This window comes from Anastrepha ludens, chromosome 2 (assembly GCF_028408465.1).
Source record: "Anastrepha ludens isolate Willacy chromosome 2, idAnaLude1.1, whole genome shotgun sequence".
NCBI lineage: Eukaryota > Metazoa > Arthropoda > Insecta > Diptera > Tephritidae > Anastrepha > Anastrepha ludens.
Window position 1 is genome coordinate 139,821,282 of NC_071498.1, and position 13,820 is coordinate 139,835,101.

General features: G+C 35.1%; 2 protein-coding genes across 8 annotated transcripts in view; both read left to right on the forward strand.

Annotated features, from left to right (window-relative positions):
* Positions 1-13,820, forward strand: part of LOC128855435 (C-terminal-binding protein) — a 41,170-nt gene that overhangs the window by 6,614 nt on the left and 20,736 nt on the right. The window lies entirely within an intron of this gene.
* Positions 10,122-11,375, forward strand: LOC128855121 (uncharacterized). The gene has a single exon (XM_054089771.1). It carries the CDS (start codon positions 10,122-10,124, stop codon positions 11,373-11,375), a length of 1,254 nt encoding a protein of 417 aa, XP_053945746.1.

The following is a 13,820-nucleotide window of genomic DNA, read 5'->3' on the forward strand; positions in this document are numbered from 1 at the left end:
GGCTCATAGTGGCGCGAAAACAACCGACGGGCTACACTGTACCGCAAATTCAGATTAAATTGAGCTATTTGGTATAAAACAAATCTGGTGGTTTGACAGTAGTAATGTATAACGTCGAAGTATGAATGAAATTATTTTCTTTCGAACGAATTAGTGAATGATCTTAATCATACTACGAATACGCTTGAGATTAAATCTTAAGCATTTACAATTTTTTTGTTGCAATCAGAAAAAAAATTGCGTGATATTTGCCGAGACCCCCCCTCTCTCCAACGTAAGATTAGATGAGATTTGACTCGACCCCCTCCCCCCCTTAAACATCTCACGTAATTTATGGACGCCCCCTAAGTTGCTTAACGCTTTTGCAGCACCGCTGAGCAATCTACTCAAATTACCTTGTATAAGAAAGACTGCTAGACTGTTTACTGTTAGTTCTAATGGATTGCTATATTGGATGTTACAGGATTACCAAATTTATTTGTGTTCCTCAATATTTAACAAACAAACAATTCATAGTTAATTATTCCGTTCTTAATGATAAGAGAGAGTTTTTGTTCGTGGACTATTCCATGGAATACTGCAAAAGGATTAAAACACTTAGATCTCTTTAAGAAGTCAACTAGTCGTTCCATCATCCAAATCATCGATAACTGTTATCATAGAAGAACTAAAGTATTTAAAAATAATTTTTAAATTCGGATCTTTAAAATACCTAACTAAACTAACGTAGACTCTATATAATTAGTTGTAGTTGGGAGTACCTCAATTGCATTTTCTTCTATATATATTCATATTTTTTATACCAGCGTTCACTTTTGCACAAGTTATTCACATAACTTTTGTATATCTGTCGGTTCCTATGTGTATACAATAACTCGAGAAAAAATTAATATATTACAATTAAACTTAGTTACATTTACTCTTTGTTCAAAGTAGTTTGGAATTGAAAATGGAAAAAATTGGCCAATAACTAGGCCCAACTTCCACAAAATAGTATATCTTTGTTATAAATGAGCCAAAATTACGCCATTTTGGTTCAAATAACGAACCCAAAAAAGCGAAATACGACGCGCGTTCGGTCCCACGACAGTTGGTTCTACGTTACCGGAACGACCCGGATTTATACAAACAAATACGACGCAAGTATGATTTTGAAAATGGACTCTGCACCCAATTTTTCTTCTTTTTTTTGATTGACGCGATAACCGCTTACGCGATTTCGACTCAGTTTAACAAAGCGCACCAGCCGTTTCTTTCTCGTGCTAACTAGCGCCAGTTGGACACAAATTTAGATCCAGCATAATTAATATGCAGTTGGAAGAAAATCCCTTGTGTATGGCAAAGTGCAGACCCAATTCCAAAGTAATTGAAAATTCTATTTTACCTGAGACTTGTTGCTAGTTTTAGGCGCAGTTTGTAGATTTTCTCTTTTTTTTTACTGACCGTCGTCGAGACAAGAGTAAGTGGAAAAATTACAAGTGGGACTTGTGCCCTGTTTGTGGCTACCTTTAAACTTAAAAGTCGTCCAAACATAGGACTCGTCCACCTCATTTCATATCCACTTGTTATGTATTACGATTAAATTTCGGTCCGGCCGTGTGAGTTTACAAGCTATCACCCTCATGATATATGATTAAATTTTACTAAAATATGCGCGGGTATATAACGTTCGGTTCGAAATTAATGTAGTTTCCTTACTTGTATTCTTTTTGATTTGATAAACATTCGTTAATCCGAATTTTACCTGTTTATATCTTATTTCGTTTAAGTACTTGTGCTAAAGTTACAAATAACTATAAAATTCTAAATTAAGGCCAGGAAAATTTATGTACGTGAATGTTTGAATTACGCGATTTAATCGCTCTGTCATATCACAATAGTGTTTTACAATAGCTTTTTTTGATTACAATCTACAATACTACACGCATTCATAAGTGCATACAGCAGACACACACGCATACATACATATGTATGAATACTTGTTTTTTTTTATTCATTGTTATTTATTCGTTCAGTTAGGTCAGTAGGAAAATTTTCGTTTTCGCATATTCCCAAACTGTTGCAAACAATAACAACAACATATAATATCATCTTATCACTCACTCGAAACGTAGTCGACTAGAGTCGCATCTATAGCTTGCTTTATACATATACATTAATATATGTATGTATATGTGTGTACGTCGATATAAATATGTACATGTGAATAAATGCATGAATTATTACTGAAAAGTTTGCTGCTGCCCCAACGGGTGGACGGAGGAGCAGCAAGTGTTACTGATTTCACAATTGCGAGCTATTTCAGCTGGTGAAATAGAATTATATTTTCGGTCTTATCTTTGAAATAGCGGCGTTTTATATTATTTTTTTTTATGCTATTTATTTTTCGTGCTATTGTATCGTATTGGTACAGTAGAGCCGCTATAGCCTTTTGAAAGAGATAGATAAACGACTAAAGGCTAACGAATATTCCATGTGGATTTGCATACACGTTTATGCACATACATACATAACTATAAACTTGAAGGATTGAGCTTAGTGTATTAAATAGGAGACAATAACAGAAATATAAGATTGACCGCTCAAAAGATCAGTTGCGTATACAAACATTTTATTGATATGTGCATATTTTTATGTATATGCGCCTACAAAATTGCATATCGCATTCACCATTCGCCCGATTCCCCGATAAGGGAAATGTGTTTAATTCTAATCTCACGAACATACATACGTACATGTGTAAATATACTTACCTATAGGTACATTTTTAACGTTGCGTACATTTAATGTAAACTTGTACACACATACTCAGGTACTCGTAATCGCGAATATATTTGTGTGTCGGAAATGGAATTCGTCGGATTCTTTTAACCCTCCGATGTTCGGTGGGTCTGCCCAGACCCATACAAATAATGTAAGAAATACGGTTTTAAAAATAATTTTATTTATTTATTTGAACGGATTAGTATTAATTACGAAGAGCAATTGGGTTTACAACTATATAGTTGCATGGAATGTTCATTAAGACATATGGGACGAATACATTTGCTGCAGTTTTAACGAGTTTTACGTCGCTTTTTCGAAGAAGAAGCAGCACAATGGTAGCACGATGACTGTGTTGAAGCAACTTGAGCATATGATTGTTGCTGTGTTGCATCTGATGTCGATGGACAAGATTCCGGTATCTAAAAGTAGCGAAATAATTTATTTTAAATTAGTAAATATGAATACATGCATACGCATATCTTTATACGCGGAGATATATGTATGTGTGTATATAATTCATACTCACCTTGATATTGAAAAGATTCATTGCTTGTCTTATATGAGCAAACCTCCATACTAATGGATTAGTCGCCCGTTTCGTCATATGTGGGATAACTAGCTGCCGTGCCAATTCAATGATAAATGAATTGCTGCTTTGCCGGTTTCAGCTCGTCATAGATGATGAATGAGGCCAAAGCATATTATCAAGCATATTATAAAACATTGCCAGTGGCCAACGGTTTGTCGAGCGTTTGCACGAATAGCCAGTCAACATTTGATCCATTGTATCTACCCCGCTTTAAATTTATTGTGGTCCAAAATTTGATCTGGCTTGAATCCTTTCAATGGATCGGTGCTTTGACGTTAATGGGCAGTGGATAACATAATTACTGGCTTTTTCGGCTTTGCCATATACGAGCACAGAGCGATATTATTATTGTGATAACAAAATAAATTGCTTTTAACATCACGCTTCGGGTTAAGCAATTCATGCGGAATGAAGGTCTTATTTTATCTTAAAAGCCACTCTACGATCCATCAACATTTCTGCCAAGTTGTATGTTGAAAAAAATTATCAGCATAAACAGTCCTACCGCTGTCCATATAATTTTCCATCAATTTCATGACGACCCGTTCACCTTTGAATCGTTTCTCTCTGGCCACCTGGTGGTTTTCCGGTATAAGTTCTACCTTTCAAAGGGTAGTTTGAAACAGAGTCACAAATCCACCACACTTTCATGCCATATTTTGCCGGCTTACTCGGAATATATTGGGTGAATCGAGTGCTCCCACGATATGGAAATAACTGTTCATCGACGGTTACATGACAATCCGGAGTATATGCTTTCTCTAAATTGGCCATCAGCATGAGCCATACATCGTCCAGGGCAGCAGATTTGCTTTGCTTCAACCTCTCAGCACGAGTACCACTGTTATTGAAACGGATGAAAGTAGTTAAGCTCTTGAACCGATTCAATGATATGGTGGCCTTATAAATTGGCATTTTGTAACTGGCCCACAATTCTTTCGCTGGCTGAGAATTCGAGTGGAATACACCAGCAATAAGTAGCATCCCAAAAAAAGCATACATTTCGTCTTCGTTAGTCATTACCCAAGAACGCTGTTTATTACTCGGATGCTTTTCATTCCATAGACGAAACGCTTCAACGGCTTTTCTGTTGGTTTCCCGCACAATGATACTTACGATTTCAGGAGACAGCAGTAGCTTGAAAAGAGCTTTATGACTCGGTGACGATCCTCGTAGTGGCCCTTTACGAGTAAAAGTTGTAACATTGTGACAACGAGGCCTTCAAGGTGGTGGAGGATTTGAATTCCACATCTTACCATCTTTCGACCTGTATATAAGGCCCTGGGTAATAGATGTACTGCATGATTCCATTGTGGTTGAAGCCTGAAGGGCGATAGCTTCTCTATACAAATCCTCAATATCATGGTTTTCATCCAGAACAGCCTCTAATTCGATTTCCTGTTCTATATCTGATGCTTCACCGAAGTCATCTTCATCTGGAAAATATTCATCATCTTCTACGTCGCCACTTGTTTCAAATGGATCGGACTCCTGCCCCATAATTTCTTCAATTTGTGCCTGAAGTCGCTGACGTTCTTTCGGACTCACATTTGCTGCACTTAGCTTACGAAGCAAACGCGTCATCACATCAACTTTATCCATATTTACTTGTTCCATTTTATTTAAAAAAACACTTCCCGGTAATTGAAAAACACGTGTTCACTTTAATTTTCAAATGTCAACTAAAAAATTATCTCTGCCGCTGCCTCCGCTAACAGTTTAGTTGTTTACACCTAACGGTTAACCAATTTACATGAGAAGCTTATATGGGTCTGCACAGACCCATGTGAGCTTAATTAACGAAATTAGTTTAAAATTATTATTTTTACAGCAAATATAGCAAAAATCTTAATTTTGCTCCTTCATTGTGTTTAGCACACTACATTTTAGGAAGTCATGGACTAAGAAGCCTCAGATATTAAAAATAAAAGATCTACATACATTTAAAGATCGAATGGGTCTGGCCAGACCCATATGAACATCGGAGGGTTAATCGGCTCACTGTTTATTTTTATTTTTTGCGCTTCTTTGTTTGTTGTGCATGAGATTTATCCTGGTATTGTTGCTTAGTCCGCATTTTAGACAATGACCTTGCTAATTTTGCTGTCATAGACTAATTATCGTATACTATTTAGAGGAGTGAAATTCCGTAACTCTAGCAGGATTGTTTAAATAATTGGTTTTCTAAAGCCACTAGAATTTATTGGCTAACATGACTTCCGTTAAAGTCCAAATGCGTGCGTATACCTCTAGTTATTGCGGTTCTTAGAACGGACTGTGGTAAGAAATAAGGGTATTACAGCAACAGCAGCACAACATTTTAAGCTGATGAATACATACATATGTATATTAATTGTCTGATTGATTGAGATGTGTGATGAGCCTGGAATACTAAGAAGCAGATGACGGAATGCAGATCGAAAGGAAAAGGGAAATATATACATACATATATTCAGATATATAAATAAAACCATATTAAAATTGTTAGGATTAACCGACTTAGTACATATTTATATGAAATCCAGAATTTATTGACGAGACGAGGTGATAAATATTGGTTACTGCAATCAGTCATATAAGGGATAATCGAAGGGTGCCGAGATGCGATCCAAAAAAGATATTTTTGGACAACATTAAAGAATGGACCGACCTTAAAACAATAGAAGAACTCATGGCGGCAACTAGACACAGTCCAAGATATAATAAATAATAGCAGATAGATTAAACATTATGCATGTACAGTTGTGTTCATAATAATATCAGCACCAGATGCGGTATGCACTAAAGTAACGCTTTTTAATTATGTTTTCCTCTTAAGGTAAGGGTGTAGTAAATGAATGCGCTCGAATCATTGAATTTGCTTTTTCATAATAATAGCGGTGTTGCCAATAATTAACCAGTAAGTGGAATTATTTCCGTGAAAAACTATTTCTGTCTTAAAGCGAATCGTTTTAGTAAGTTAACAGTTTTCGATTGACAAGGATATATAAGTATATATTGTGATTATATTTTTTTTTTCTTCTTCATTCAGAAGTTCTTCACCAAGAAGTTGCAGGTTGAAAATAAAACCTGCAAAGAAATACAAAAAAAAATTAAATGTTATTTTATTATTTACTTATTAAGACCTAAAAAGAAATTTAATAAATTATAATTTCCAATCTCTATATACTATTTTATAGTACTGGCACAAAAAATTGTTTTTAAATTATTTAAGCTGTTGCATTTTCGTATATTAACCATCAGTTCCGTCCATCTGAGACTTTTTTCAATGAAATCAATTCAATGTTTTGCATATAAGGCTTTATTTTAGTTTTCAATCTTTATCAAATTTTTTATCTGAGAAAAACATAATGCTATTTATTTCATGTACCAAAGTTAATATAATTCGAGAATCCTTTAAGAAAAATACTTAAGAACGGAGAAAAATAATAGTCAAATAATAAAAAAATGCAGGCGAAAGAGGGAAAAATACATTAATATTTTGTTTAAAAAACTTTTTGTTTTGTCTTGTCTTCGAAAAACTTTTTTGTAACACGAGAAGTGTACTTCGGTTCATTGCTTGTTGAAATTTCCAAATCAACGGTAAGTTCTCTTGCGTAAAAGGTAGCATAACATTTTGAAGTATCTGAACGTACTTGGCCTCATCGATTAAACCTTCAATACGATAAATTGGCTCCCACCATTATTGAGTCTCCCCTGTTTTTATAATTGGTGAGACGAGCTTGTTTATTTTCGTTTTATCGCTGAATAAAATATAACACCACTGATTTTGAGTCTAGGATATGCCCTCTCGAACAAGCTCAATTGGCCGTTGTCGTTGCTTCGTCCATGCAAGTAGACCGTGAAGCCATGCTTCTGTCAATCGAAACCCAACTGTTCTTTTCGTTATTGGCTTCTCCAGATGAACAAAAATATTGCGATGGATGTTAGCAGCACTCTTCTTGGGATCCTGTTTTGACAATTTAACGTTCATCCTTTTTTCTGGGAACGTTTTCTTCTGCTTTTGCTGCTTGAATGCATAATATATCAAAGAAAATATAAATAGTTCCGTTATATTCCGTGAATAATATTTTATATGCAAAAATCGTACAAAAGTGAAATTATGGGTAAAATTCGCACGAACTTATGGACTGACCTGATACTTATTTTCATGTTCTAATCGTAAATCCCAGGTTTTTGTAATCTTGTTTGTCAATTAAAATACCTATATCCGTACTTCTAGTTACTTTAACAATATTTTAATTCTTAACATACAAATCATATCGTCCTAAACTCCATAGCAGCATAACATTAACTTGCTTTCACATAACCACACAAACAATGTTCGGTTAATCCCCCTTGCATTCTGGCAATTGCTGTGTCTAAATCTTCTTCACGAATTCTTAAAAAGGAGTCATGGGCAAACAATATTCTTTTGTGATTTCTGATTGCTGATCTAATATCGTTGATGTAGATGGTGAAAAGTATCGTCGCTAGTACTGAGCCCTGTGAAAGCCCAATATTCACCAGTCTTTCCTCTGACACAGCTTCATTAATTACTTTGTGTACCTTGCCTGTCTTTTAATTACAATAGTATATTTTTATATTCAATATACTAAAGCTGGTTTTTTACCACTGTTTCCAACACTTTCTTCAGGTTTGATAGAGTATTTCTTGATCGAAGTTCTTTAGCTTTATTTGTGTTTGTAATTTTTTTGACTCGAACTACAGTGGAATCTCTCCATTCTTGAGGTACGGCAATAGTTATACTTTTATTGATCATTACTGAATATAACCCAAGTATGATAAAGAGCATTTCAAGTATTTCAGAGCGCGTTCAGACATTGATTTTTTATCACCAATTTTATAAAATATTTAAGGCCGGCGGGCCAATTAGATGTCCTAAATTCAGTAGTTTTCGCGAAGCGTTGTAGGATGAGAAAAAAAAAAACAATTAGCCAAATGAAGTTTTGGGGATAGTTTAATATATATTTGAACTAAAAAAAAAAATTTGTACAATCTCCAACAATATATTGTAAGCCGAGTTATCAATAGATTCCCAGAGCGCCTTGCCACTGAAGTATCCAACTTCTGTACAAGATACAACTTGCAATTTTCATCGGAAAAAAAAAAAAAAAAAGATTATTAATTTTGATGTAATTATCTTCGATGTGAACTAAGAAAATTGGGAGAAACACGTAAAATTCGAATTTTTGGGGAAGGTAGAAAAAAAAAAGTGGTTTTTCAAGGAAAAAAAAACTCTTCAACTGGGTAAAAAAGTCGCTTAAAAAAAGTTTTTGGATGTTTTTTTTAGTTCACATAGAAGAGAAAACAATACTGAAGATAACGCATTTTGAATGAAATGGATAGCTCGTTTAGTGTTTTTGCAATCGTGTACATAAATTAGGTAAAATCGTGAAAATGAAAAGCCGAGAAAACGCGCTTCAAACTACAACAATAAGCGCACGGTTGCTCGACGCCGCACTACGCTCGGCTCTGTAGCTCTGCAAATACTTGGAATTTAACTCTGAAAATTTGTGTCTCATGTTCTTGAATATCTAAGCTATTGATTTCAGGAAAAAAAAATCAATTTTTTTGACCTTTTAATTGGCCCGCCGGCCTTAACTTGTTTTTACAATTTGCACTTCAGTAGTTATTTCATAAAATTGAAATGTGTTATCAATGTTGTAATAGTTGATATGTTAAGGTGTTTAACAACCAGCTCAGCTATATTATTTGATCTTATCGTCGACCACTCTGGATTTGAAGCTAAATTTGTATAATAAATGGCCAGGGGATATAAGAAAACGTAATATTTTAAATAATTTTAAGTCTTTTGTATCAGTACTATCAAAAAAGTATATAGAGATTGGAAATTACAATTTATTAAATGTGTCTTGGTCTTAAAAGCCTGTTAATAAATAAATAAGTTGGTACATAGAAATGGAGGTAAAAAACTCGGCGCAAATGGTGTCCAATGCTTTACAATTTAAGAAATATCCTGAAACTTGCGGTTCAAAATGAAGAAAAAACCGACCGAAAAATAGTTAACTAATTACTACCAATATTATTTCAAAGAAGGATAAGGAAAAACGAAACCTTAACGTTTGTGCAGTGACGGTATAAATGCGTTTTTTTGGCACTTGAATAGGCTTAGCTTTGCAGATTTGCAGATACTCACGCCAATGTAGCCATTCTCGAAAGGATCGCAAAGCGTATTTAAGAAAAACCTTTTGAATTCACTTAATAATTAATTAACGGTATTGAATTTATTGAATGAACGCCAAGGCAGCATACATACAGCCATGGTCATATAAATAGCACATTTAGACTTTGAAAGCAAAGAGTTGAATATGTTTTTAAATAATTATTTTTTATTGGGGAAAAAGCAACAAAAAATTAAAATTTTTTATTTACTTCCACTTTAAAACAAAAAAGTGGTCTAAAAGAATTTCATTTCTGATTTAACTTACGAGACCGGTGATAACTCATGAAACCGTGTGGACACATAAATAGCACATCCTAAAAAATTCCAAATAAAAGCAAAAATAGTAAAGAAATCAGATAGTTAAGAAATAATATTGTTTTACCAGATTAGTATAGGGTGGGCCATCGACTAGCTCTCAATCTATTCAGACGTGTGCTAACAAGTGTTCGTAGTTCGCGAATTAGTTATACATAACAGTTAACTCTAAATTATCCTACTCTCGCTTTTGTACACTTTTGTGATTCCGTATACAACATAAAACAACAAAGCAAACAGTTATAACAACACAACAGCAGCAAAATGCCATTACAACCAGAACCGCCAGACAAAACAACAAACAGATTTTCTTTACTAAGCCAATTTGACGACTATACTTCCGACTACTCTTTTCCGCCGCTCACATACAAACAAACATCACTCAATCAACCCAAATACATAACTATTAAATCACCTAATAATGAACTACAAAAACTCAGTCCTTTCGTAATTAAAAAATCGTTAGACGCAATATCTACCCAAATCGAAAACATTAAACAACTTAAAGACGGCTCACTACTGATACTAACACGTAACTCAAAAGTAGCTGAGAAATTTCTAAAGTTAAAAACGATTGCTAACCTCTGTCCAGTGACAACAAAATATCAAGACAATCTAAACACAATAAAGGGAATAATATACGCGCCTTGCCTAAACGAAGTAAACGAGGAGGAGATTTTGCGGGAACTTAAAATCCAAGGCGTGACTGGTATATATAAGTTTACCCGCATGACTGAGGGCAAAGTTGTTCCTACTGGCAAAATTGTCTTATCTTTTGACCTCTACCACCTACCCAAAGTCATCGACATAGCTTGGTATAAAGTTAAGGTCGCCCCTTACTATCCAACACCTATGCGCTGCAAAAACTGCCAACTACTAGGACACACAAAAATACGCTGCACCAATACTGCTACATGCGAAGGCTGCAATCTTCCACCCCACTCTCCATCCGACTGTACACGTAAACAATGTGCAAACTGTGGCAGCGATCATGCATCGTCAGACAAAGACTGCCCAAGATTTAAACAGACTCAAGAAATTCTAAAAATCAAAACCATCACAAAATGCTCCATGGGCGAAGCACTGCGCAAATACAACGAAAATAATACACAAACTGTAAAATCCAAAAGCACTTATGCAAACGTCACCATTACAAGTCAATCAACATCCACTAACAAGACACCATCATCACCAACGACAACAAGTACAACAATAGCAAAACGCCCTGCTTCATCCCCACCAACAAAAACTAATATATCAAAACTACAAAAAACAAAGAACTCACTCGAAACCAATAGTTTAAATAATCCTACTAACAAAACAACATCAAACTCACTCACTCAAACCGCTAACGCCAAACAAACGCAAAACTCACCACACCACATATCCCAACAAACCAATAATATTCTGGAAAGCCTTTCTACTATCTCACCATGCAGCAAAATTACTCAAGAATTACTAAAAAAAAACGATTATTTCATGCCCATATCCGACTCCGACGAAGAACCTAAACTATAAAAACTACCAAAATAAATCTCTCACACTTACACTCATTTCTATTACCAATTAACTTATTCAAAACAACTATAAATTTTAATTTAACCATACTTAGATTTACATTTACGTATACAGCAACAATATATCTAAAGTTTATCTCCAAGCTAAAATATGAAGCTTAAAATACTACAATGGAATATTAGAGGCTATCTTAACAATTATAATGAGCTGTTGTTGCTAATAAAGAAACATAATACAAAAGTGATAGCACTACAGGAAACGCATATTCAACCAAACTCACCAATTCCTATTCCAATTAACTTTAACATTTATACCCTTAACTCCTCCAATGCTTTTGGAGGGGTTGCCATTCTTATTCACAATTCCATCCAGCACGAGCAAATAACCTTAAATAACGATTTCGAAGCTATCGGAGTCAAAATATACTCACAAAAACAGTTCAACGTGATATCTGCTTACATATCACCCAACATAAACTTCAACACAACAAATTTGCAAAATGTTCTCGGTACTTTCACATCCTCTAGCCTGATTATGGGCGACTTCAACAGCAGGCATCCCAATTGGGGATCCGTCTATACCAATCGCAGAGGCAGAACCCTAGCCAACTTCATTTCTCAATCTAATTTCATTATCCTTAACGACAACTCCCCAACTCATTTTAGCACACACAATACTCTTACTCACATCGACATCTCAATTTGTTCCCCCACAATTGCTGTCAGCTGCAATTGGTCTATACAGGACGACTTATGTGGAAGCGACCACTTCCCTATACTCGTCTCACTTTTTGAGTCTCAGCAGCCTAGCTCTCAAGTCCAAAAACCCCGATTTATTACTAAAACAGCCAATTGGGTATCATTCAGTCAACACTCAGAAAAACACAACTGCAACCGCCCGGTAGCCGATAATATAAATAAAGAGGCCGCTAATATCAATAAAATTATTCTTCAAGCCGCACATGCTTCCATCCCCCAATCTAACCCAAATAAGTACACCCACAATGTCCCATGGTGGAACTCAAAGCTACAGGAGCTTCGTATTCAAAAAAATAAGTGCTGGAATTCCCTCAAACGAAACATTAACCAAGGCACTGTGATGAGGTACAAACGAGCTAATGCGATTTTTAAAAGGGAACTTAAACAATCCAAAAGAAAATCATTGGAAGAATTTACCTCCCAAATCAACCCCAGCACTCCAACGGAAAAAATTTGGGCTAATATAAAACGACTTAGTGGTTATAAAACAAAACACGGAATTCACTGCCTGAAGAGTCTCAACGCACCCTTTTTCAACATTACAGATCGTAAACAAATATCAGATGAATTTGGCTTGCATTGGTCTAATTCATCTAGTGATAATAAATTCCCTCTATTATTTCAAGATAAAAAGAATATATCTCTCAACATTACGTTCCCACAAACCTCCGACGCCAAAGCATTAGAAATTGAAAGAGAAATAAATTTACTCGAACTTAAATCCGCTCTGCAAAACCTCAAAGGTAAAACACCTGGTTATGATCGAATAACGTACTCTATGATCTCTAAACTTCCTCTGTCAGTAACAAACAGATTGCTTAATTTCTACAATAGCATTCTCCAATCCCATATACCCCAATCATACAAACTTGCTATAATAACCCCTATATTAAAACCTAAATCAAACAAAATTGAAATCGATTCATACCGGCCAATTTCCTTAAATCCATGCTTATCTAAACTATTGGATAAAATTATATCAAACAGGTTATGGTGGTTTGTTCGAAGCAACAAACTTATCCATAACAATCAGGTTGGATTCAAGCGGGGAAAGTCAGTAACAGATGCTCTATTATATGTAGACCATCATGTTGCAGAATCTTTATCCGCAAGAAAACATCTGTCAATAATATCACTCGACTTCGCAAAAGCATTTGATAAAATTGGAATCCACGCTATAATAGATCAACTGCTCGAGTGGAAACTCGGGCCGCGAATTTGCAACTATATAAGAAACTTTATGACCCATAGGAAAATTAAAGTCAGATTAGACAATGTCCTTTCCGAAACTTACCCACTTCAAAACGGAATACCGCAAGGCTCACCCCTTTCAGTAATTATATTCCTAATAGCATACAACAAGCTTTGTGCCACAATTTCTTTTTATAAAGAAGTCTCGTTCTGCGCTTACGCAGATGATTTCAATCTTTTAGTTAAACAAAAAAAAGATAAAAATGTTAGTATTAATCTAAACAATTTATTTGGAGACATTAACTCCTGGTGTAACTACTCTGGTGCTTCACTCTCGGTACAAAAATGCAAACACTTACATATATGCCGTAAAAAACAGTGCTCGCCCTCTGTCCACTGCAACAACATCCAAATAAATAAGGTAGATACTCTAAGAATACTAGGAGTCACTTTTAACAACCACTATAATTGGAATTCACACATAGCACTTCTTCAA

Coding starts and splice junctions, on each gene's coding strand:
- LOC128855121 (XM_054089771.1), top strand. CDS start 10,122: ATGCCATTACAACCAGAACCGCCAGACAAAACAACAAACAGATTTTCT.